Genomic DNA, 26,862 nt, shown 5'->3' with positions numbered 1-26,862 from the left:
CTCTTGATTTTACAGTACTGAGTTTGGAATTGTTTTCTCTGACTTCTGATTGGATGGCACTTCCTAGCCTCATTGTACTTTTAGGTTGGTTGGTTGCAATCTCTGGCTATTTTCTTTGGGCTGTGTCCTTGGTTTACCCTTGGCTTTGGTTGCCTTGCGCTTTTTATTCTCCTCATCCCTCATTCATTCATTGGGAGGTGAGCTAGAATATTGTGGTATTTGCCCCCAAGGGGTTCATCATGGGGGATCACCTAGGATTTAGGAAGTTCATTGATTCTCAACAAGAAAACAGCACACACTGTAATTTTGATTAATCATCCCATCTTTATTTGAAATCTATTCCTTCATGAGCACATGAAACTAGGGAGTTGAGAGGATGACCTGCTCCTATGGAATAGTGCAGGGTTTAGGATCTACTGTCCCAGCATTCCATAAATAGCATTTCTGAACTCAAGCCTTTAAAGGAATTGCACACATACTGCCTCATCACCAGATTGGAGGTAACCCTTAAATGCTGTGGTAATGCTATTTAAGGGTCTGCCAACTCACAGGTTTGGCTGGATTTACCCCCAGCTTGAAGCTGGGGGTAAATCCGCCGCGAATTTGCCGGTAATACCGCTGACGGTAGTAGCACCGAAAATGGGGAATGGGGAATTCCCGAATGGGCCTAATGGGGAATGGGGAATTACTGTTCTGCTAAACCTGTTATCCGGCACTAGTAGTGCTGGGGGGGTTGGCAGTAACGCTAATAGCCACTGCAGTATTCCGGCGGTAATACCACCGGGATACTGCCCAACTCTTGATGAGGCCCATAGTATTCAGTATTATTGATTTAAGTCAGTCCTAGAAGAAGTGAGCAGATTGCGAACCAATCCAATTCTTTGATGCCAACACATGCTGATGGTTTCAGAGAAAACTGAGAGAATTGTTTTGTTTTAAATCTTATTCAAAAGATTGTTTTATCTTTTTGAATCAAACCACCAAGGTCAATTTGTATGTCTAGATCAGAAAGTATTTTGTTCTAATGCATGGAATAGTCACTCATATTTGTTTTCCGATGTATGATTGTTTGTGTAAATTGGATTTAAAACAATAGCAGGCATGTTGCATTTTCTTTTCTGTAGGCAAGTTGCCTGTGGTCATGTGGAAAATTATGGGTGACTTTCCAAACAGTGAAACTTTGAAAACCACCCTTAGTTTCTAAATTTATCAAATTGTTTAAAAGAATATTCAAATTAAAAACAGCTTGTTTTTTGTCCCAGATTGTGGGATCGGATTGGCGTGATGGGGCCGCAACACCAGGGAAATTTCTTCATTAAACAAATCATTAGAAAAGTAAATATATTCCTTAGATGGAAGTCAATACAAAAAGGAATCTGAAAAACTAGCTTTTTGAACAGACTTCATAATGTGGAGATATTCACACATATGAACCAACTAGCTCTTATCACTCCCTTTCTCCCTCTCCCGCATCACTCCCGCATCACTCTGCAGCACCTACTAATAGCACTCCTGCACTAGGGCACACCTGGCAATGTCCTGTTCATGTGGAATCTGTCTGCCTTGGCCCTGCCAAAGGATACATGACCTGTACCCTTATCAAATTGTTTATGATTTATTGTAATTGATATACCCCAAAGACATCAGACTCCTGTAAACCATTATGCAAAAGCAAAAAGAATCACCCATATTGTGAAATCCAACCTACCAATGCAGATCTCAGATACCACTGTACCTGAGCAGACATCTTGGACTTACAAACGCATCCCATGATGCATAATCCTTTTTTATTCATCACCCTGTGTCTTGCAATGTTTTCCCTAGTGTTTTGAAGAGGAGCCTCTCATTGGCCCCTTACAAAACTCCAAATATGCCATGTCAGAATATTCGAGTGACATGTCATTACAGCCCACCGCCATGTGTAGATACATAGAGATGGACATACTATACATAGAACCACCCTCAAAATTACCAGCCAGTCCTAGTGAAGCTATGAGACCATGCAAGAGGCAGAAAGAAGAGTTATTCAGCGTTGGTAGCCGTACTCGGGGAATATCTTCCCCGGGCAGGAAAACAGCCATTTTGCAGCATTTTCTGGGTTTGAAAGGACAAGAAGTATGTGGCAATTTACGAGTTAAAAGTGCTCTCTTTGTATTTCTAATGCTGTAATTTCTTGGCTTTCCTCTTACTTACAAAACCAGTTCCTTTCAGGTTTCCTGGAAAGGTTCTTATATCTCTTCTACTAGTGTTTTCCAGAGTTCTGTTCTTGGTCCTTTTTTTACACTATGTACTATACCTTTAGCCTCATTGGTTACGTGTCTTGGTTCTCATGCACAGGTTTATGCTGAGGACACACATATATGCGATTTGTTTTCCTTCTATAACTGATTTTTTTACATCAGTGTCTTTCCCAGTGTATTTCCTGTGTTCAGCCTTGGATGCAGGCTCATTGTTTTCATTAAAGTCCTTCAAAAAGAGAAGTTGTCTTTTCCCCAGTGCCTGTCTATTAGATCCTGATCTTTCCTTTCAAAAATGTTTCTACCTGTTACTCGCTCTTGTAGTTTTCAATTGTTTAATATAAGGACATTTTCAGCTACCAAATTACTTGTTCACGCTTTAATACACTCCCTTCTGAACTTCTGGTGCTTTCTTCATGTTGATCTTCCAACATATACTTTCTTAGATTTGCAATCTTTTCTACGTTCTGCTGTTCATATTTTGTTTATTTATAACCACTCACCCTCTATTTCTTTTGTTGGTTGCCTATTTCTAGTAGGCATCAGTTGTATATATTTAGTATTTTTTTTTAAGTGTGTACATACTTTAGCCCGATCACATCATGTTGGTCTTACTCCACTTAACCGGTCTCCTCGTCAGCTGTGTTCTTCTTCTCAACAGTTATTGGCAGTACGTACCTCATCCCCCGCGTGCTGCATCAGATGTTCCCTCTTCTCAGCTGATTGCAGGTAAATTATGGAATGCTCTTCCTTTGAAGTTAGGTCTTTGCTCTGGTTTTGCTCTTTTTTTTAAAAAAAATGTGTTAAGGAATGTGTATTTGTTATTCCAGTTCCATCATGCATGTGATGATCATGGATTATTTTAATGTTTTCTCATGTTGACATATCTATAAATTCGAGCCACATTATTTTTTAATTTAATTGTAAAATGTTTAAAGGCATTAAGCAGATCAAATATATACTGTCTTCAAAGAATGTTTGGCTTGAATGGATATATTATCTGCCACACACCTGTGTCACAATGTAAAGGCATACCTTTTACACAAGAACTTGCACACTATTTCAGCCACATGTAATTGTTGGCGGTTTCTCAACAAGGTCATGAGACACCAACTCAGGGTATGCACCAATGTGGAGCAGATCAGTGCGAAGCTGTGGTCAACATCAGATCCAATTTTGGACCAAACAACTGCACTGGCAAAATGGGTGCAGTGTCCAGGGCCTGGTGCTGTGGGAGAAGTGAGAATCGACTAATAAAGCATAAGCAGTGGGTGATCAGTGGCCCCAAGAGGAAAGCAAAGGAACAAACATCAAAGGAAACTATAACGTGTTGAAAACACAAATGCAGAAAAGCAACTGAGTACTTGTTTCGATTGTGGAAGTGCCTCCTATGATGGTGGTTAGAGGGGATGCCCACCAAGCATTTGAAAAGAAGCGCATTTGCAGAAGCGGGATGAATAATGATGCCGGTGTTTGCAAGCAATGTTAGTTTTAGTCCATCAGAGAACCACCCAAATATTGCCACTTTGAATGTGCTTGGCAATAGTGAAATAGGCCAATGTGAGAAAAGAGCCTGCAACTTGATACTCCTTTTTTTGGAAGGAGACACTTCCTCTCATCCTATATTTGACATCAAGATCTTCGATGTGGCATGGCCTCTGAAGGTTTACTCAGGGTTGTTATACATTGTGATCTCCAAGAACATGTATGATGACATGTTGAATCATGGTGTGGAAATCTTTACTCCACCAAATTTACGACCCAAAGGGTACCCGTGGCACACCATTCACATATTTGGATGTTTCATGGGCTGAAATGTCTTTAAAGGGACGTTGCACCGAAAGGAAGAAATATACTGTCACAAGACGGTTCCAATCTTGGAATGGAGATACAAGGTGTCATTTGGGAGAACTCTGCATCAGGGAGCGCTTGAAGAAGTACTCATACTTGATGCAGCACCGTGCAACCTCCAAAGCGACTATGCTCCAAAACATGATAAATACATTTCCACCTGCGTCCGGTGAAATACTTGGCAAGTTAAAAGGATATCGACACGCCAACATTTCTAAGGAAGGTGAAACGGAACACAAACACTGCCCAAAGACCGTTTGCATTTACAAAATGGAAGACATGGTCAAATGGGGGATTGTTCAAGGAATTGAGTGAGCTGGGTGGCTGTCACCCACAGTTCTGGCACAACGGGGGGTTGTGAGCAAAGGAAATGTGTGCAGGAGTGAGACGTATGAATCATAGCAATGTTGTGGATTGTCAGACCTGGCCCAATATTAATCAAATGTTTAGTAAAGTGAAGTTGACCTAAAATCTGACTACCATCAAATAATGCTTGCTACATAATCTTGACCATTCATGTAACTCATACACCCATGTAGTCCTTACACATGTGTCCAGATGCCATTGGGTTGGCAACTCTATATTTCAGAGACTGATGGATTGTCTATTCACAAACCAAGAATGTGTAATGTGTTACTAAGTTAACATAATGGGCCTCATTAGGACTCCGGCGCTAAACCATGGTGCTACTACCACCATGGTCCATGCCGGAGTCCGCCATGGCGGAATGGGGAATTACCACCCCATTCCGAGGTTGGTGGGGCGGTAATTCCCCATGCCGCCATGGCCCTTCCCCATTCCCATTTTTGCCCCATTGGGCTCTATGGGAATGGGGAAGGCGCTAATTACGGTACCGCAAATTGCGGTACCGTAATTAGCAACAGAGTCCCTTTGCAGGTCCCTACTTTAACGGCTGGTAAAACCAGCCGTTAAGGTCGGGTCCCGCAAAGGGACCTCGTAATTAGGCGCTAAGTGTTTAACGGCGCTGCAGCCTTTTACGGCGCCGTTAACCACTTAGCGCCTGGGTCATAATGAGGCCCAATGACTTATACCGGCACTGGACAGAAGAATGTAGAGGTACTGCGCACAGTAGTGACATTGTTACGGGGGAAGAGTTCAAACCTCAAAGCAGAAAACTGTTCTTTATTCGGGGACAGCTTAGAATACTTATGCATACTGTATCTGGAAGAGACGTCCAACCCAGGGCGCATTTGGTTAGAGCAGTTGAGTCTGCAGCCACCGTCATTAGCAAAAAAGAGTTGGTTTGCTTCCTAAGAATTTACAAGCAAGGCTTGCAAGATCACAGAAAATATTTCCGTGGAAGCACACGGCGGAATTCGTGACAAAACTCCTTCAACCATCCATTTTTGCAGTGATGCACATGGCCACAAAATCCTTGTGTATCCAGAGCATGCAAGATGTTCATTTTTATGGGTGCATGCATGATGGTGAGCCCATATAAGACACACACATTGTCAGACAATTTCAAATTCTCAGGTGGCTTATTTCTGTGCTTAAGAAATTGACTTATAAGCCCCCTAAGCTCCAATACAAGACAATTGCCAGGTGGATGTACATCTGTTGTCGCTTCTGTGTGGGCCGTCATGAAGTCTGTGGTAGCTTCTAGTCAGCCAACTCTGACTCATCGTAAACATAGTCTCCAATAGCATATTTCCCATGGTGAGCCATGGTGACTGGGCCAACGCGAACAGGTTACGTCCTTGTGATAAAATGACTAAATAACAACTGCTCTGCAGGAGTACAGGGATAAGTAGTGGCTAAACATCTGACTCAGCCCCACACTACTAGTAAACCAGCATGGATAACAAACATAAAGGTAAAACACCCTTACCTGCACAAGAGTACCTCCTTTGCCTTTTGTAGTAACCTGGGACGAGGACAGGCTCTACTCTCAAGCGGGTTGTGAAATGATAACAATAGCAACCCAACCAGCAATAGTACGAGGACTCCAGAATAAAAGAATGTCCAATCGAGAGTCTATAAAAATATATACACTATTATTGGAACCATAGAAATGCAACAAACAACATAAGCAAAACCCCACTTCTGTAAAGAAAACACAGAATATGTAGACTGTTATATAGTGTGCCACTCTCGGTACTTAGCCAGGGGTCTTCAAGCAGGAAACTGCACCGATGTCACTCAGGGGAGGTATTGTCCTTCCTCTCAAACCCCTTAAGTGCCAAGGACGACGTATCTCATCCTTGGGATTACCTCCCCAGTGCCAAGGACGAGATCTTTGAACATACCCTTTGCCACTGGAAAGCAGGAGCTACAGATGTCAGGAGACTAGTGCAGCAAGATCCATGGACGCACTATGCTTTTGGCATGGAACCTTTCATGACTCTGGGCTGTTTAGAAGGCCTTTCTTTCAGAAAAGGAAATACATGCACCATATGTAAATAATAACAATGAAGAAAGCTAGAGCTTTCACACCTGTGCCAGATAACATTCTGTCACAGTTCCCTCCCATCTGACAAGGTTTGGCAATCCCCCAATGATTCTTAATGTTTTCAGCTAGGTTTCAAGAAGGTAGCAACAGTACGCTGTACTTCAGAAACCTGGGAGGTTCAACTGCACTGATAACTATTTGTCTATGATGCATTAACTAATTACACAAGACATATAGCATTAACTTGATGAATAATAAATTGTTACAATTAAGGATGTATCTAAAATTAGTGGTGAGGTAGTAACACCCCGGAGTGGAGGACCCGGGACGATATGGATGCCGCATTACAAGGTGTGCAGGAGTATGTAAGAAATGTCTGGCCATGCCGAAAGGCATCAAACACACCTGTAAGTATTTCATTCAGGGCTACAAGTGAGGGGCACATGAGAAAAACATACTGTTGTGGGGTTTATCCGTTTGTCTCAGAAGAAAACTCCATAAAAACACAATTAGGTCACCAAGGAATACCATAATTGGAGCGCGGAGTAAGAGAAGAATATTGAAAAGCCAGGCACACAAAAGCGTGTATATAGAATGGTTAGGAATTATATTGTATGTTAAATTAGACAATGTACTGAGCACAAATAATGCACACCCAGATTTCAGTAATCAAGGGGTCTTAGTTCATGATAGTGCTCGACATGGTTGAACCATGCCCATCTCTCCAGTACAATCATAGGGTTGCCATTGTCCTGGTAGACTACTTTTGAAATCTCCCATAAATCAGGTTTGCAAAGTATATCACCAGCGACAAATGTATACATGTTTTTTTAGGCCGATTTTGGAGGTAAGGCACGTATTAGGAATGGGCGACTGATTGTAGGGTTCAACTATTGTCAGGAGAAATTAAAGCATTTCTCAATCAAAACTAGGAATTGTACACCAGTCGGCATCGCTTTACCACTGGCAGGCCAATGGTATGGTGGAGTGGTTTAATAAAGTGTAGAATTGAAACATTGAGACCGCTGGAGAAGGCTGTGCTGAAATTGATGAGGGCGTAAGGTTTTATTGTCTTCAGTACCACAACACACACACTGGTTTCCATGGTGTGCATCCTTCACAGTCATGGACAGCAGAAAATATGTGTTTATTAACAGAATAATGTGGTTGTTGTGCGCCCGTGAGGGATTTACTATAGTGAATTCACATACAATTAAAGAAAATATTATTTTGCAGGCAAAAGGCAAGGCAGGCTTTGATGATAGGGTGGCTGTCCAAGAATTACAATTTAAGGTTGGTGATCTAGTCAAGAGTATATTTTCTGAACATGCTACAAAGGGGTTTCAAAATACAGCCAGCCAGTGAAGGTTGTGCCAGTGCTTGGATCGTCCAACCACTGGCACATTCATAATAAAGTGTGGCATGCACAGAGATTAGAAAAATATACATGTGTGTGGGAGAGAATGATCGACTTCTGAATAGCAATTGGCATTACCCAGAATCCATGGTAACTACTTGTTTGACCTAGGAAACATCGATTGTGTTGAATGGGGATGATGATCACATGCCATTTGAAAACGTTGAGCTTCTCCAATCCACCGGAAGGGAGTTCAGTTGTCAGGGACAAAGATGTTCTAGTGGCACGGTTGCACCTTTTCTGAAGAGAAGGTTCTAGTTCAGTTGACCAAAGGCCCGGACAGTATGAGGTCTGTGCAAACGTTGGTGCAAATACTTACATTCTGTGCACTTCATGTGGTGTTCCTGACCATATTTCAAGAATACTACAATTGGAAAAAGCTGTCCGCTCTCAAATACCATGCATCATTCAAGAAAACTGCACATTTTATATCCCTGTGCTTTATTTTCCTTAGCCGCTAAAACCGGAATCAATGTGATTATTTTAAGTGTGCACTACACAAAAAGAAACCAGTCATGCATGGTTTCATAGATAACAGCGTTGCTTATTAAATCATGGCATTGCCCTTTTGTGTAGAGTGTACCAAAGGCTGAGTTGCCTTTTAGTTCACCCTTTTCAATGGTTCTGATGCATGTTTTTTTCTTCATATATAAGCGAAGTAAATAATACTACATTGTTTGGCAGGTTGGTCAGTCCTGGGTGGGCATGGAGAGAGCCAAGCGGAATTACCGTTAGGTGGCATTAAAGAATGTGATTGTAACGGATACGCATGTTGTCCTGTCCTGCTAGCCATCTCTGAATACTGATAACATGCTGATGCTGGATGCGATTGGCAGTTTCGAAGAATGTTGATGAGTGCTTGGAGTGTCAGTGTTCTGAATTTGTCAGTTGAGGGCCTGAGCTGGAGCTCATGAGGATGGCCGATGGTTGGTCTCTCCTGTATAAATCCTACAAGTAACTGAAACCCTAGAGTAACTGTATATATATTCAATGAAAAAACTTCATTAAAGGGACATTATGGTTAAGTTAGGCTAATAAGAACCTATGAAATTCAATGAAAAAACTTTGATAAAGGGACGTTATGGTTAAGATGCACTAATAAAAACCTATGAAATTCAATGAAAAAACTTTGTTAAAGGGACGTTATGGTTATAGGTAAAACCTCCCGGACAGTGCCACATGACCATACGCTGGCACGCGGCATGATAACGTGTCCGAGAACCCGTCCGCAATTCACGATAAGATCTGTGCTTCACGGACAGTTTGGAACTGCATTTTCTACTGATTGAGGAACTTTCATCTTCAAAATTTCCCTTGCACAGCTCCAACACCTATTCCTACTCATTATCCATTAACAATCTAGTACAAAGTACATACTTTTAGCAAAACTGCTATGTATCTTACAATGGCATCAGCTAATGCCATCCCTCCTCCCCAAGAGCCACCACCACTGCTGTAATCTAGGAGCATGAGAAACACTGCCCCTTAACTTAGAAATAGCACACATGCAACATTTTCCCCTGTCCACCTGCCCCTCCATATTAGTGTTTGGAGCCTCTTCCCTCATTTCCCTCCCGACCTTTCGTTCTAAGCTCTCCTGCCAAAAAGAAAACACATCCGAAAACAACAAAATAAATGTTCCTTTAGGAACCACCTAAAAAAGTAAAAAATAGAACAAAAAAAAATGTAAATGCTCCATCTACTTTGCATTTCTCAGTGAAGTACATAGGCTCAATAAAATTTTCCAACATTTCCATTTGCATTTTGTGTTATGCTAATGGGAATATTGTGGCATTCATCCCCCATTCCAGGGACTGGAACGGTGGATACCAGCCCAGCAGACCAAGTTATCAGCCCAAGTTATCTGGACCATTATCCCCACATTCCAGCCCCTGTAATGGGGGATGAAGGCCATTAGTAGCCTAGGTTCCCAAAGGGGGAACCCAGGGTGCTAAAAAAAGGATTGTTCATCCTACACCGGGACGCCAAATGCGTCCCGGTGTAGGAAGGAAAATCCTTTCCAAGATGGCCACCATGGAAAGGGAAGGCAGGGTTTCATACAGGGCCCCTTTTCGCTTTCCATGGCAGCCTGCAGAAGACGAAAAGAGAACCCTATGACCATATTACCACGAGCACATTTTTCTTCCCTTTCAAACCTATCACAATTTTGAATAACTTTACCACAAAGCCAGTCCCAGGTGGACATGGCCACTTTATCCCCATGTGTTGTCCCTCGTGGTCATAGCCAGTAGCCAGATTGTCCGGATCATTACCTTATTTCATGACCCAGACAATGTGGCTACTGCTTATGGCCACAGGCTACACCTCAGTCACCAAAGGTATATCACTATTTTTTGTACCTACAATATGACAATTGTCAAAAAATAAAACACAGACACATTTGCAAAACCATGCTTTAAGGTCCTTGCCAATGCTCCTTACACAAGTTTCCTGGAAATCCACCCATGTTTTATTTTTTCAAAAGTATCAAATGTATGCACATACAATAGTCATATAACCTAGCCCCCACTTGACAAAATCCATTCAGACTTTACAAAAACATTCATATCTAGATTTCAAATCTTTTTGCAAACTTTTGTGTAGATTCGTCAAATTGCACCACATTTATAAGCCTTTACAATATTTTGGGACCCCCCCTCTAATTTTGCCTCCTAACAAAATCCCACGAAACTTTGCAAAAACATGTATATCTAGATCTATAATCATTTTGCAAACCTTTGTGTAGATTTGTCAAATCATTTATAAGCCTTTACATTATTTTGGGGCCCCCCTCTAATTTTGCCCCCTCCTCACAGAATCCCACCAAATCTTCAAACCCATTCAGAATCAGGTTAAGAATATAAATGCAAAATTTCATACAGTATCATTAAGTGGCGCCAAATTTATAAGCCATCCAAGAATTGCTTTTCACCAACCTTGTATTGCAGAGGTGCCTGCGAACTTCACAGGACTGTTCGCGAACATCCAAACTGTTTGCGGACTTTTGCTGTGAAAAACACCACTTTTTTTGCTTCTTGCAGCTATATCCCATCCCATCCTCATCACCCCTCACCTCCCCAGAGATTATTTGATAAGTTTGACAAGTGCAATGTTGTGTTTTTTAATATGTTTTCACCACGATGTCTGCAGACACTGGCCGATGTTTGCGAATCCAAGTTGGCGGGCGCATCGAGAAAATGTGACGCACCTCACGCTTCACTCGAACCAATCAGCGAACACGTTTTCTGTCCGCGGACACGACGTAGGTCCATTGGCCAATCGGTTTCCTGTCCTCAGAGCGAACAGGGAAGTGTGTCCGCGGAGCGGATATAGATATTACTAATTTTTTTAGACCTGCTTTTTGGTTGTTTTAAAAGGAACTACATGGGTGGATTTCCACCAAATTTGCAAAAGGACGCTTTCGGGACCAAGCCGCCACTCCTGTCGCAAATTTGGTGAAAATCCGTCCAGCGGTTTGGGCTGTAGGCGTGAGCAAAGTTTTTTCTCCATTCAGTCTATGGAAAAAAATACATTTTGGGACCCCCCTACAACTTTGCCCCCTCTTGACCAAACCTCACCAAACATTGCAGAAAATTCCAGAGTGGGCCAGATACTTTATTTGCAAAGTCTGGTGAGAATTCGTCCAGTGGGAGCGAAGTTATAAGCCGCCCAAAAAGTGCTCTTCCTATGGCTGTAGCAACTTAACCACAACTACATGGCTGCTATCGCGGACATATAATGTATAATAAAGCAACCCAGATTTTTTTAAGATGCTCACAGCTTGTCTGTGACTTTACTGCCATCTTTCCTTTCTTTTGGTCGCTGTGTTGGCCACAAGTAGACAAGGACCCTTAGGACTGCAAGGACTTAATGAAACCACTAAGGGGAGCTGTGGATCACCTGCTGCCCCCAAAGGTGTCACTCATCCTCCAACAGCTGCACTGGAGAGAAGGTGAACCTCAAAATCCATGAACTAGTGGACCCAGAACCCTCAATCTGGTACCCAGTGCTCCCCTGCGCCACATTGGGTCGGATTTAGCACTCAGTGATGTTTTGTACCTCACCCCAAGTTGTGGGAAGGCAACAATGCCACCAAAGTACAGATCTGGCTGCTCATCATTAGCGCATTGTGGGTGTGCCTCAAATGGGTATCCCAATGTGTTGTCGGCTGCTCCACAGCCTCTCCTTGTAAATCCATGGGCAGCTATCCTTGTAACATACGGTGCTCCTGCTACCTGCAGCATTGCAAGGACACAATACTTTGCATCTCATTGTAAAACAACTATCCTTGTAAACCAATTATCACTACCCAAACCGCTTGCCCCGCGTAAGCTCCAGGAAGCCCTGGAAGAGAGCCACAGCACAGTTGGAGGCCTCAGGGTATGTCTGTTGACTGGCATTTCAGAAGTCCCAGTCTTTAGCAGGTAAGCATGGCGTGTGCTGGCAGCCCTCAGACTCAGACATATGGAGTGAGAGGCAACTGCATCATGTAATGACAGATGGGTGCTCTTCAGCCTTTGAAAGCTGACAGCACTATGCCTGCTGGGAACAGTAAATATACAGATGGGGGGCAGTCCTAATGCTGGGAGGCACAGAGAAACTGCTTAGAACTCAGATAGGAGAAGAGAGGATCTCTGGTACTTAGAAGACAACTATGATCCAGGTACTGTTGACGGCCGGCTCCACTAATGGACATGCCCCTCAAATTCTCCTAATTATTGTTTTGATGCTGTGCTGTGTACTTGATCAGACATTATTTGCAGCCCCACCCTCACTGGCACACAACAGCAATCATGCCTCCATGCCAGTAGGCTATTCTGTGTGAACCAGGCTCGGACTGGCCTGTACGGCAATAGGGTAATGCACAAATTGAAAACCCCACATGTTCGTGTAGCCCAGTTTTTTTTAGAGGCCAGGTTTTGGCAAAATTTGTACAGTTTGACGAGTTATTTCACTCTACCGCTAGCAGTTATTGCATTGTTAGAGAACAGGTGTTCTTTCAAATGCACTATTTGGCACACATTTTAACCCAAAATTCACCATTGGGGTTGAAGAGGGTTCGGCAAAATCATCCCCTCCTCCCCCTCCTATGAAGTATATGATGAGGAAGAAGAACAGAAAATCCGGTGATCGCCCATACTATTTCGGACCGATTCTCAGCGATTCAATGATTGATCAGTATGTCGAGAGGTACCCACTCAGCCAGCCCTACAGAGTAGTAGCAGTACAGAACTTGCCTACAGTGGAAGAAGAGCCTCAGGCTGCGACTAAGGATACATCAATTGATGATATAGATTAAAGCGCCAAGAAACCATGTGCAAGCATCGTTAGAGACACCATGACATAGCAGCATTAGACAGGAAGCACGCGTGCCATCCGCACATCGGGACACAAACACCCACCCGAATACATGAAGAACACATGCGTAACAGTTCTATAAGTTAGAGGACAGATAAATATACATACTGCCATTGCATGTATTATGTTGTCATTAGCATGGATGCAGCAACGCAGAAACCGCAAGAATCAAGAGATCCTGAGCAAGCTTGCAGATGCTTATATGTAATTAAGCTAATGGAACTGCAGGAGCAGCTATGGAACCTGACAGAGCCATGTGTGAGTAATATATAGACACTACAAAATACCACGAACATGTAGAGTCCTGTTATGACTTAGGAAAATTACAGCAGGCCAAAGACCCTCGCTCAGCGGAGTTGAATTGAGGCTGCACAGAAGAACAAACGTGTGGGAAAGGGCCTGCTGCCAAGGCCTCGGATACAAGTGGCATTCCATTCCCTGAACGGCAGTAACACCAGCTCTAATATAGACAAATCATTCCTCCTAATTCAGTGTAATTCAGAGCTACAGAAGCCCAAATCATGGTCTCTGAACACGTGATCTGGCCAACCCAGGTGATGAATCGAAAGTGACGATGGGAAAGAGGACTGATCTCACGCCTCCAGACAGAGGCTTGCAACAAAGAAGTTACATCAAGAGACAAGTGTTGTACGATGTGAACGGACACTCTCATAGATTATGGTGGTACACACAAATTACACTGCAGGCACATAAATGTTCTTATTACCTTGAGAAGGTACACCAAGAGCTGGAAATCATTTTGGGTCCCAGGCATGAGGACATCAGCTCTAGCCAACCACAGTTCAATATCGTAGGGGTGGATAGCAATGGGCAAGAACCAATGGTAAGACCCTCACATTGCAACATTATGTAAAGTTACATTATTGGGGATGGACCAGGCCAGCCACCTGACGTGTGAGAGCCAGTAGACTAACACGTATAGGGTCTGCTATGGGTAGACTATCAGTCAGTACCCAATCCAGTTGCACGATAGGTTTGCTGAAGAGGGGCCCAGGTTGTGAAATCTTAATGACGTAACGTTAGGACAAAACTGGCCTGCGAGCCAGGAGGAGTTGGGTGGTTCTTGGATTTCGTCGATCCTCATACTGATCCCTGTTGGTTTTGAGTGTAATAAACCACAGTTTGAACTTGCAGTCTGGCTAGGTCTGTGCTCCTTATGGGGAGAAAGTGTTGAGCCTTCCGTGAGTCCGCAAACTCCTAGTAGCCCTCGAACCTACCTGGGAGTTTGTCCCAACAGGGTCTTCTCAGATCGTTAGTCACAAAAGCAGTGTATTGTCATTGGAACTGTGGGGCACTTTTTCATTGTGGCCCGAGCTAATTTTATGCCCCAGTCCGACCCTGGCGTGAACCAGTGCCCGGTCGGCTCAGAAAATGTGGACAGCACCTTATTTGTGTATATAGAACTCTTACATATATATATATATATATATATATATATATATATATATATATATATATATATATATATATATATGTCTTTTCTTATGTAAATTGTCCTTCCACACCCATCATCGCTAGGCTGATAGATGGTATGTGGGGCCATTATGAGTATGCATGCTTGATGCCCCATGTGTCAGATTTATGTTTTAGGACTTTTAGGGTCTATTTTCTTTTCAGATCCGCCAGAGCGCATGGGGACTACTCCGGTGGCGACGGTGCGCGGTACAAATACCTTTAAAATTAATATTAACATTGTATCTTACACCTACATGTACGACTATCATAGTACTAATTACTTTAAGTGTAGGCTCCAGGTAAATACATAATTTTTACAAATAGATGGACATCGTATTACAGGTATAGGTTTTAGATACCGGCTGCAGGGAAAACGTGAGCTCATAGTACTTATTGGATACTTTGGCCCTCATTACAACACTGGTGGTAACCCATGGCACTATTAGCACCATGGTTGCTGCCGGTATTGTAACGAGTCTGCCAATGTTCAATGGGGAATTACCACCCCATTCAAGGTTGGTGGGGCGGTAATTCCCCATTGAACATTGGCCCTTCCCCATTCCCATTTTTGCCCCATAAGCCTCAATGGGACTGGGGATGGCGGTAATTACGGTAGTGGAAATTGCGGTACCGTAATTACCTCCAAAGTCCCTTTGCGGGTCCCTACTTTAACAGCTGGTCCAGACTCGTAATTAGGCACTAAGGGGTTAACAGCGCTGCAGCCTTTTACGGCGCCGTTAACCCCTTAGCGCCAGGGTCGTAATGACGCCCTTTGTTTAGTTTGGATTCTAAACAACACATTGCCGGTAAAGTTACATTAGATCCTTTTTACTCATAAGTTACATGTTTGGACATTTACTTCAAGTACAACTTCAGGAAGTACTGTCTGGTGCAAGGTGCATGCTATCCACATGCATGTCACTACATGAGGACATGGTGGCGCTGCTTGTCTGGTGGTTCATATTGGGTGCGTTTGAAGGCATGAGTGTCCAAGGCATGGGTACTTGCGTACTGTATGGAGTGTTCCCTCGTGTTAGTATAGTTCTGGGTCACAGTCCATCTGGTTGGAGGTTGTCTTGAGCAGTTCGGTAGTTGGACTCTGCCGGTTGTGTGGCTGTTATCCATTGGTGGGGTTGGTTGCCCTGGTTTGTTTTCCTCTTATGGTTACTAAAAGTCTGTCCTAGACTGGCACGCCTTGTCACACTGGAAGCTGTGCAGCACCAACCAGGAGCACATTACTGTCGCTTGGACGAGGGCTGTCTAGGTTGGCATGCCCAGGCTCTGCACATCCCTAACACGTGCATTTTAGTCAAGCTGCTTGGTGACCTGTGATGCCCTGCTCGTCATAATTATATTATATAGTATATTTCCGCATAGCTTGATTTCCTGTGTTGGGATCCGTCTCAATCCATTTGTGGGTGTTTATGTGGCTATGGTAACTGAGCAAAGTGTCTGTGCGGTTCTGATGTTGCTATAATTGTGTGTTATTTGTAAGGATGTGTGTTTTAGTGTCTGGCCGAATTTTGTCCTATCCTCATCTTTGAATGCTGATAGAATGTTGATGCAAGGATGAGACTGGCCGGTCAGGAGAGTGCTGCTGTGTTCTCAGAGTGTGAACATTCTGAATGCATCACTTGGGGGTGGAGCTGGATTGCAGGAAGATGAAGATGGCCGGTGGGGGGTCTCTCCCGCTACATACAGGTTCAGAGTAATCGGAACTGTAAAGTAACTGTGCATATGTACCTCGGTAAAGCTACCTGCGCTGACCTGTTTCGAGACTAACATCTTTCCTCTTTTGGTTGCTACAGAGTGGCAGGCAGAATTCTGGGTAGGTGGTATGAAAGGATCTGATTACAACAGATATTTCAGGCAAACGGGGGTATTGCAGTGGACGTTATGAGACGTTTGTGCCAAAACCATCCGTAAACCTTTTTGAAACACACTTTGACTCTCCTCATCCTGCAGTCCTTCAAGCGCCACTGTTTCAGTTTTTGGAGACTTGTGATTGGGTATTGGAAGGTACATATTTCTTTGGCTGCAGAATGGCCAATATAATGAAAGTGTTGAGATTTTAATTGGATGAAACTCACATGCATCTTGCATGGCATCTGGTGTCAGGTAGGCGGAAGTTTAATGCTTCCAAAAGAGTAATATTATGTGGGTCTCAAAGAAACATCCAGAATTCTATGCTATAGCCACCTGCTGTCGGTCCTCCTCGCTGCGTAATCCTATAGTTTGCAGTCTTGGAATTCTGAAGGACGATTAACTCACTTTATTCCCACAGATCAAGTAGTACAAATGTGCTTTGCCTTCTGACGTTATTTCACTTGCTCTCATTATCACATCGGGCAATCCTAGTCAGTGGGCAGGTGTGGTCATTCAGCCCATCTGTCAGTTTCAAAGTACTTAATCAAAAAACGGTTCTATGTTCTTTCATCACCAGTTATTTTATCAATTCGTTTTTTGCCGAAACATTTTTAACGAAAAAAACTCATTGAAATGTTTGTAGATATTGATGTTGATATTTTATTTGTATCGCGCTCGTACAAAAGTTATATATTTTGGGAGAGTTCCCCCAAACACCCCTTTCCCTATTATTTACTCCCTATTCCCCACCCCGCTGCCCCTTATATCCCCTTATCCACCACCCCTATATTTTGTATGTTTTTTTTTGGTGAAAAACGTTATGCAAAAAACTCATTGAAAAATATACTGTTGCTGTAACACAAAGAAGGCAGTTTTTGTCCCTGCAGAACATCAATAATGAGACATAAAAACATGTGTAAAATGTTTTATACATGGATTTTATGCACTGTTTCATTACTGTCAACTATGTGCAGCATGGTGCAGGTGCATGGATAGTGCACACAGATTCTGCCACCTCCATGTGCTCAGTGCCACAAATCCAACAGCAACTCCATCTGCACTTCCTTCGGATGTGTGCAAAGATGCTTTGGATTCCAATAGAATAGGCATGTTTTTATGCACCTGCAAAGATTAGACGGATTCCATAGGAGTCCATGGAAACGGCCCAACCAGGCAGGATGGTATTTACGACTGTTTGCATGTTGAGTTGTAAATACGCCCGGACACCTGGGACCACCTGATTTCCCTTCATTATCAACACTTCAACAAGCAAACAATCAATATTGCATGGAAGGAACCACCTGAACGTAAATTGGTATGCAAGTAGAGCTCCCCGTACAACATCAGATCCAACCACAAAAAAGCCACACAGTGTAGAATACACCCACTTGGTTTCGCCAAGAACTTTAAGGAGGATCCATGCCTCCGCTGGCTTCAAAAGGCTGCATTCAGTGCTTGTGGCCGAGCTTACTGAGTTTAAGACTTTGCGCTTGGCTCATAGGACATTGCACCGTGCAACGGACGTCCAGGACTCTAGGCAGCTATTAACGCGAGAGGCACTTTTGTCCCTCGCTCCACCCAATGTTGTCTTATTGATATTGATATTTTATTTCTATCGCACTCATACACAAGTGTTACCAGCTGGAGGAGCTCAACCAAACCTGCTTTGTTACGAGGTCCACAGCAGCAATCTATGCAGGAGCAGCTGCCCCCAAAGACATTGCTGACGTTATTTAATACTAGACCCATACCGGCTCATGCAGCCAACATTCATAATCTATCAGACTGCTGTCCTGATCTTCTCTTTCTCACACAGACCTGGCTCCAGGAGAGCTCAGCACCCTCCTTGGTGCAGGCCATGCCTGATGATTACAGAATTATTAATTTAGATCGCCCTCCACCCCGTGTAGGTGGCGGGGATTCAGTAATGCTTAAATCTGTTTTTATGGTCGCTCAACTTTGTTGTCCTCACTCCCTGGCAATGGAAGCTTTATTGCTGCGGTGTGATGTCCCCTGTTCTCATCTGTCATGTCTTGTTGATCTACCGCACTGCAGGGCCTCATATTCGCTTTCTTGAACCTCTGGCTGATGTGGTGGCCGATCTCCATCTAAAATACATGCATTTTGTGCTACTTGGGAATCTTAACTTAAATAGTAATGCACCCAGGGTCCCGGCGCTTGACTTATTTTTTTCTAGTTTGCATGATCTTGATTTCCCACAATTGGTACTTGGTCCTACCCATTCTTTGGTAACACTTTGGATTTGGTATTGGCTAAAGGAGCGTTGCTATCCGCCCAATCAGTCGAGCCGGTTTTATGGTCCGACCATTACCTGGTGGCCTGCAAATTTAAAAGTGGTTGGATATCTGTAAAGATTCCCCCACCACGGGTCTAGTCACGTGGCTGGCGATCTGCTGATTTGTCAGGTTTGGTTACACTTGTTAAAGCTAAGGTCTGAGCGGTATCAGCTACTTCTCTTTCTACCCTATCTGGCTTGCTCCATGAAACTGCAGATGAGATTGTTCCTCAGCGGCTTATTCAACCCTGTTGTCTTCTCTCAGAGCCCTGGTTCACTGAACACCTCAAAGCAGCTTGTCTTAAACTCAAACAATTGGAGTGCAATTGGCGCGTTGCGTATGACTGCAACCTCAGAGCTGATTATAAAACCTGCTCTGTAGCATTTTTCTGAGCTATAACAGCAGCTAAGAAATCATACTTTGCCCAGAAAATTGAGCCAGTTCTTTGACAGCCTAAAGCTCTTTTTGCAGCAGTCAAATCTCTGTCTCTGTCAGACAAATTCTCTCCTGTAATAAGTCCTTCTCAGGACCGATGTGACACCTTGTCTCCGTTTTTTGTGTCCAAAATTGAGGCCATTCGTAATAACATCCTTGTGTCTACGTCAGCACTGGCTCTGGAAAGGCAACAGATAGGCCTGAGTAGCCCAGCAACAGTGGAAAAATGGTCCTCCTTTCCACTTTTTACAGAGGAGATGGTATTCACTACCATACAATGTATTAAGTCTGGCTCTCCCCTTGATGTGGTACCATTGGTTATTATGAAAGAGATCTGGGCCCGGCGCGCTTTACAAAAAAATAAAATACAAATACAAATCCCCGGGGTCTTTTAACTGAATTCACGTCGGCCATTAATGTTTCATATCAGTCGGGGGCTATTCCGTCTGAACTGAAGATCACTACGGTTTTCCCTCTTCTGAAAAAAACATCTTTGAATCCATCTATTCCCTCTAATTTCCGTCCTGTTTCTTTACTTCCTTTTTCTATGAAGCTGTTGGAATCTTTGTTTTCTCCTCTTCTATCCTCTTTTCTGGAATCTTCTAAATTTCTTGACTCTGCCCAATCGGGTTTTAGGCCTGGTCGGGTCACCGAAAGTGTATTGGTTTCAGTTCTTGATGACATGGCTAGATTGGTTGATTCATTTGGGGTGGGTGCCCTGATACTGTCAGCAGCATTTGACTCCGTAGACCACCCCAACCTGCTTACTCGCCTGTCTCAAATTGGCATCTCGGGCGAGAAAGCCTTGACACCCATTATTTTCAACTTCTACATCTGGCCCATGTTCTGCCTCATTCGCTCCCTTGGTGTCAGGTGCTATTCTTATGCCGACGACACCCAGATCCTGATACGGTTAGACCTTGATTGGACTGAGGTGTCGTCGTGCCTCCATCAGAGCCTGACTTCGGTAGGTGAGTGGATGAGTCACAATTGGTTGAGGTTGAATGGGGACAAGACAGAGGTGATGGTGGTAGGAGCCCCTCCTGATCCCACTCTTTGGGTGTCCTCTTTTTGGCCTTCGTCCGTTGGCGCTCTTCCAGTTCCTATGACCAAGGTGAAGAATCTGGGAGTAATTGTCTCATCCTCTCTTTCTATGAATGACCAAGTGTCTGCAGTATGCAAAGCTGGCCGTTATCCCCTCAAGATCTTAAAGAAGGGGCTTCCTTTGCTACCTGCTACTCTTCATCCCCCGGTGGTTGCAGCCCTGGTGTTGAGCAGACTTGATTACTGCAATTCCTTATATCTTGCACAGCCCAAGGGCATGATTCAACGACTCCAGCGCCTACAGAACCTAGCCTACTGGGTGGCTACAGGGTCTCCTTATGGGGCACATATCTCTCCAGTGCTGCGGATTCTTCACTGACTCCTGGTTATACAGCGGCACAAGTTTAAGGAACTTTGCATTGTACACCAGGCGCTGCATGGCCAGGGGGCTGAGTACCTCCAGTCTAAATGTATCCTGTATCTCCCCCCACGTCCATTGCGCTCTGCCTCCGCTGGTCTGCTAGTGGTTCCTACACTTCGTAAGTCTCACATTGGAGGACACGCTTTCTCTGTCGTCGCCGCACAAATGTGGAATGACCTTCCTATGATGGTAAAGAACTTGTCTAACTATCTGTTGTTCAGGAAAGCGCTCAAAACATGTATGTTTTAGTTCTCCTGCCTTGTAGGATTTCGGTTGACCTCCCTCTCTAGCTCCAAGATACCTCCGGGAGAATGCTGCACTGTATAAGTGATATTAACATAACACCATTCGGGCCCAAAATATTTAGCAGACACATTTTCCTTCTAACACCCAGGCCCAGACTGGCCCATAGGGCAATAGGGCAATGCCCGAACCAAAAACGCAAAATGCTTGTGTGGCTCCATTTTTTGGGTCAAAGTGGCCCACTTTTTTGGACAATGTGGACCAGTTGATGAGTTACTTCACTATGCAGCTAGTATCTTTGACCAGTGTTGCTGAATAAATATTTGCATCACATTCTATCAAAAACACTCTCCCTTGGGTACTAATCAAACATTCACCAAAGGAATGAATTGCAATTTGCAACTGTGGGCCACTTTTTCATTGGTGCCCGAGACAATGTTATGCCCCAGTCCGACCCTGGTCATGCTCTCCTTTTTGCTGACCATTGCTTCTTTTTAGTCCCAAAGTCGTGCAATGTTAAGCCTGGTGTTCGTGCCTTCTTCCTGGCTGCAGTCACCTGTTTTAGGAACGTCCAGCCTCAACCTCTGAGGGATATTGCAAACATGTTGCTCTTAAAAAACCCGGAAGATGTTCTTTTCCACAAATACTCCCACATGGCTTTGGGAGAACATCCTTTTGCAACCAATCCTCCTTGGGGTCTTTTCGAGGCTGGAAGCCAACGCTTTATACATTCATTTAACATATCATGGATACATTCAAAGTTTCCTCTCACCTCGTGACATGTGAGCCCATATTGGGTGAAACGCTTCTCGTTATTTCTCTCCTTTTGGCTGTTGCATTCATAACAAAACTATCTAAATGACGGTTTAATGTAGAGGTGGGACTGTTGTATTTCAGGTCTCTAAAAACATTGTATAGGCTAACAAACCTTAATATACATGCTCTGGAAACAAGCACAGAAAAAGACACCACACAATCTGTTCACTTTTTATCATATCTTCATGCAAGTTTTTCTTCAATGTCTCTAATGAATGAAGACTGAAAGACACGTGCACAATGCGTGCCTTGCATTGGGAACACTTTTCAGGAGCACTGAGCGAACTGTGAAAGCACGAATACTTTGTTAAGGCATTGGTGGGTATTTGCTGAACCTTGCAACGAACAGTCAGAAGTGTCATTAATGCCCAGTCATACAACAATATTGTTTTGGAGGCCAGTTTACACCATGCCAGATGCACCGTGCTTGCATCATGCTGCACCCTCTGTAACAATTGGTGTTACAACACAGAGCATGATTGTGTCATTGTTGGGGACAATGCCGGGGCTGGAATGCAGCTTGTAAAAGCACTGCTGCCAGCATGCACCCAATGTAGAGAGACAATTAAAAAAAAAACGGGACAGACCATAGACATCGAAGTAGAACTAAAGTAAACACAAATAAAACTGTAATCCTACTTCTATGTCACTGGCCTGTTCTGGGGTGGGGGGCTGCTCACAGGCACACTCCTCTCATTGGAGGAGAACAGCCGGGGAGGCAAATGGGTTGGAAATACATTCATGTCCCCATTCACGCAGGAAGAGTCGCGCCAGGCCCGATTTTGGGATTTCGAAACCAGGTCCCAGCAAAAATCAGGACTGTAGCCACCCACCCTTCCAATCCCAAGACGGGGTTTATAAAATTAAACAACTCCTGGGACCCCGGGGCAGAGGGCAAATTCCCGGGACTGTCCTGGGAAAACCAGGACGTCTGGTCCCCCCTAACCCAATGCAGGGAGATAGGGGCAAGAGGTTAGGTGGTGGGTGAGGGTCAGGTAATCGAGGCACAGATGGAGTTGACTCCTGAAAAAAAGGGAGATTTATTTTCATCTATTTCATTGCTCACAGTGCAAACCTAGCTTTAGAACAGCAGAGCACTTCACAACATGAGGACGCTAGCGTTGGGCATGGGGTTCTCGAACAATAGCGCAGTGCTGTTAGCAAACGGTCAAAGAAATGTGGATTTAGTCATGCTGGAGGTATTGATGGAAAAGCCACGTGCTTAGTGCTTTGCAGATCTGGAGGATGGTGGGGGTGTTCTGAACCTGCAGCAGGCCAGAGTTCCAGAGGATTGGGGCGTGGCAGGAGAAGGTCACGTTGTGGGACTTCTCTTTGCGGGCTAGCTTTGACTCCAAAGTTTTGATGGATTTGCTATGAGAGGCTCAAGAGTCTCCAGGGGTTGGGAGTTTAACTGCCAGGTTTGTTGGTGTGCCGTTCTTGACTGACGAAGCCGCAACCAGCGTTTGTACTGCCAGTATTCTGATGCCAGCATACCCACATTGAATACATGATACAGCAAGCCTGACTTTTCTATCATTGCAAAGAGCAGTCATTCACAATCAAGAGCAACAACCATGTGGCTTTTCCGCTTGAACTGTCTTTCATTTAATGAAGCATCATGTGTACACAAAAGCACAAGAAAGGGTTTAGTTGTCTTTTATTGTGCTTTAAGGTTCAGATGAAAAATGAGTGCATGGTGCATTTCATAGCACTTAGTATTCAGTGAATGCAGAAAAGTAATGAACAATTACTAATATACTTGACATTTAATAGCTTTCACAGAAAAAAATCATGGTTTTGCATTTCCAAAAACGGTGCAGGTATTCGCCAGTGCGAGCTGGTATCCATGTCTTTTTCCGGGGGGTGCGCAGGTCCCTCACTGACAGAGCTTGCTCAATATCTTCAGTGTATTTGTCCAAGGAACATAGTACAGACTAAGTCTGCATTTGGAACGCTAGGGAAGACACAAGCATAGGATGATAAATTTAGAGGGAGATCAAAACATTTGCAACATCAGCGGCAGAGAAAGAGGCTTTTTGTAAAATGGTTGCCATGGCTCGCTGGAGGTTTGCCTGACATAACAAGGCGTGAAGCCACACGTTCTCTGTGCATACCACAGATTCTGGGGATTGACAGATAACACACTCAGGAGAGGCTGCCGCAGGATTCCATGTACAGAAGAATGCCACGATGTCTAAGGGCTGCTGTGCGCTCTACAAATGTGAATAAATAAATAAATAAATAAATAAATAAATAAATAAATAAATAAATGTGTTTGTGGCTTCCAAATCTGAGCATATAAGTTCAGATCGTGGGTTTCAAACTCAATCGGACAGGAGACCGGTTTGGATTCAAAAGCACCTGTAGCAGGCTGCACCAATCAGGACTTTGAAAACGGACAGTCCAATCCTAAAGAGTGGCTGTTGGGGGATCTTTAAGTCTTGTGGCGTAAATGTTTTCCTTCAAATTAAGGCAAACTCGCCAGGTGAACGAGTCTAAAATGACTTGGATGCTTCGCAGGATTTCCTTATGAGTTTGTTCTTTGTGCAATTGGTCAATAGGCAGCATTTTTAAGCACACATTTCAGGAGACATTTTTGAAAAGGCCCTAGAATTTACAAACAGTTCTGTAGGGGAATGACATGAAATTTTCCAATGCTTTAGGTTTAGAGGCTAGATCATCAACAGTACAGAGGAGCATTTCGCTGCGGCAAATCATGGCTACACACATCAGACAATTATGCGCCACACACAAAACATCAATTGCACAGTACACAGATATGTATTTCTGACACACCGTCACTGAAACAGCACCGGATACAGTTGCCACTACGGCACTGGCGGAAAAATGTTAGTTCGGAAGTTAGATGCCAGTATAAATCACACAAGCTTAAAATATGAAAGGGTCAGTTCGCATGAGCCTTATTTCAGACAGTAGCTTTCATCACATTTTGTGGTGCATGTTTACGATTTGAGTTTCTCATTCCAGGAAACCTTGTTAAGCGCTTTGCGTTAGGCAGCTGTGTGCAGTTATGCTGCACGGCATCCTTGAACTCTTGAAGGAAAAGGGAGCTGATCATTGAATGATGCTTGCAGACTCATCTATTTTAAGATACTGAACAGGTTCCTTGGAACAGTAGGTGCTGGCGAAAAACTTGTTTTTGTCCCTGCAACACTCAAAGGGTTCCATTGAATTCCTTTGATCATGGCCAACGAGTGTAGGGAGGCCAATGCAGGAGACATGTCCATAGACAGAAAGGTAGTGAAATTTGTATTTTAATGAAAAATAGAAACGGTATGATTTGTGTCTGCTGGAAAGGATTGCAGCCAACCTATAGCTATGTCTAATAGACCACCATTTTGGAGGGTCTCTCTGAGTAGCTGGATGGTGTTGAATTCTCGTGTAAGGTTTGAAGAATCTGTTCTAAGAATCATTAATAATTCAATGTAACCTGTTGAGTGTGGGCCCAGAGTGCCGGGACCGAAAGCCGGTTTTTGCCAGGGATCACAGTGGCTTAGTGGTTCATAAGGCCGAGTCTTCACAAGGACTTCTTTTCCTATATCTAAATCTTTGACCCACATTTCACCTTGGCCCTGTGTTCAGCAAGCAGCGTTTATTGGGATGGCCAAGCCTTTTCAACTCAATCCTTAAGGCTTGCGAACTGCATGTCATTTCAGGGTGTTGAGGAACACCCGAGCCTCAGGGGGAAAGTTAAAACCCACCCCTTCTCCTTTGAGGTTTCATTGGGTAGTTATTAGTGTAGTTATTAATGATCTCATTTTCATAAACACTCACTGGTTCAAAGAACACAACAGCATGTTCACGAACCACTCATACTGTACCTTTAGCAACTCTGGGGATTCCTGAAAAGGACAATAGTCTGTGTCAAGTTTTGTCTTCAAGCAAGTTGTTAACCCAGTCACAACATCAACGTCATACTTTACCCCAGACACAATCTGCAAAAGAAATGAAAAATAGAATGCAAACATGACAATGTTCAACATAACAAAACCAAATGTTATAAATCTTCATTAATAGACAATTTGTGTCCTCTATAGAAGGGAGCATTTGTCTTCTTAACAGTTTGGCTTATTGGCTTATTGGCGAGCCCTCCATAGTGTGCAGGGGACGGGAGTTCCGTAACAGGGAACCTATTCTCTCATTGTTCCATATGCATATGCCAAGGTTGATGTTTTCTCCTCTGCACCTTAAACTATATTATCTATTTTGTAAAAAAAAGCATCCAAATAAGACTACTATTTCTATACAAATCCATTTTTTACCATACGAGTGCTTGGTGTTAGGATTTTGAATGTTCAACATATTAAGACACCAGGAAGGACAGCTCTGACACGATGAGCCTGCCGCTAAGAGCAGGCAAGTGCAGGTCTTAGCACCTGTTCTTTCTGCTATTTTCTTTGCTTTAGTATTTACAAGTAAATATAGAGTGCACAGGAATGTTTTCTGTCTGCATTTTGCTGTGTTTAATAGTAAAGAAAGAAAACATGGACCCTTAAGTATATCTGGCCAATAGAGACATTTAAGAACTTTTTTTCTAAAGCAGTTTGTAATCCTGTGAGTTCAATGTATGAAAAGCCTGCAGTGTCATATCCCTAGTCACGACCATACAAGCACTAACCTCGTCATATTGCCACACTACATGTTTTGTGAAGGGTTTAACCCAAAATTTCAAAAATAAAAACATCGAATGCACGTCTACTGTACTTTAGTACCAGGCACGCTCTGTCCACAGGAAATGCTACACGTGGATTGGCTCTTTTCTGAGCCATGCCACACGGTATTCCCGTGGACTTACGAGCGTGCCAGCGTTTGTTCCTGGCATGGGGCGTGGCAGCCCCTTAGCCAATGAGGAGACTCGAAACCGGGCAATCCCCGCTCCGAGCCTCCCCAAGGCTGAAGGCTGCCTTCGTTCCCCGCTGGGGACTCAGGTATGTTTTTTTCCCTCGACCCCCCTCCCCTGCAAACTA

General features: G+C 43.7%; 1 protein-coding gene across 1 annotated transcript in view; it reads right to left on the bottom strand.

Annotated features, from left to right (window-relative positions):
- Positions 1 to 23,514: 23,514 nt before the first annotated feature.
- Positions 23,515 to 26,862, bottom strand: part of LOC138453749 (cystatin-like) — a 37,227-nt gene continuing 33,879 nt past the window's right edge. Inside the window, exons 2-3 of the mRNA XM_069606878.1 lie at positions 25,717 to 25,830; positions 23,515 to 23,828 (exon numbers count right to left, since the gene is read on the bottom strand). Of these exons, the coding sequence (XP_069462979.1) occupies positions 23,751 to 23,828; positions 25,717 to 25,830 (192 nt within the window). The 3' untranslated portion in view covers positions 23,515 to 23,750. The remainder of the gene's footprint in view (positions 23,829 to 25,716; positions 25,831 to 26,862) is intronic.

This window comes from Ambystoma mexicanum, chromosome 4p, assembly GCF_040938575.1.
Source record: "Ambystoma mexicanum isolate Mex_15411 chromosome 4p, UKY_AmexF1_1, whole genome shotgun sequence".
NCBI lineage: Eukaryota > Metazoa > Chordata > Amphibia > Caudata > Ambystomatidae > Ambystoma > Ambystoma mexicanum.
The sequence above is the reverse complement of the archived record's forward strand: the minus strand, read 5'-3'. Positions and strand labels throughout refer to the sequence as shown.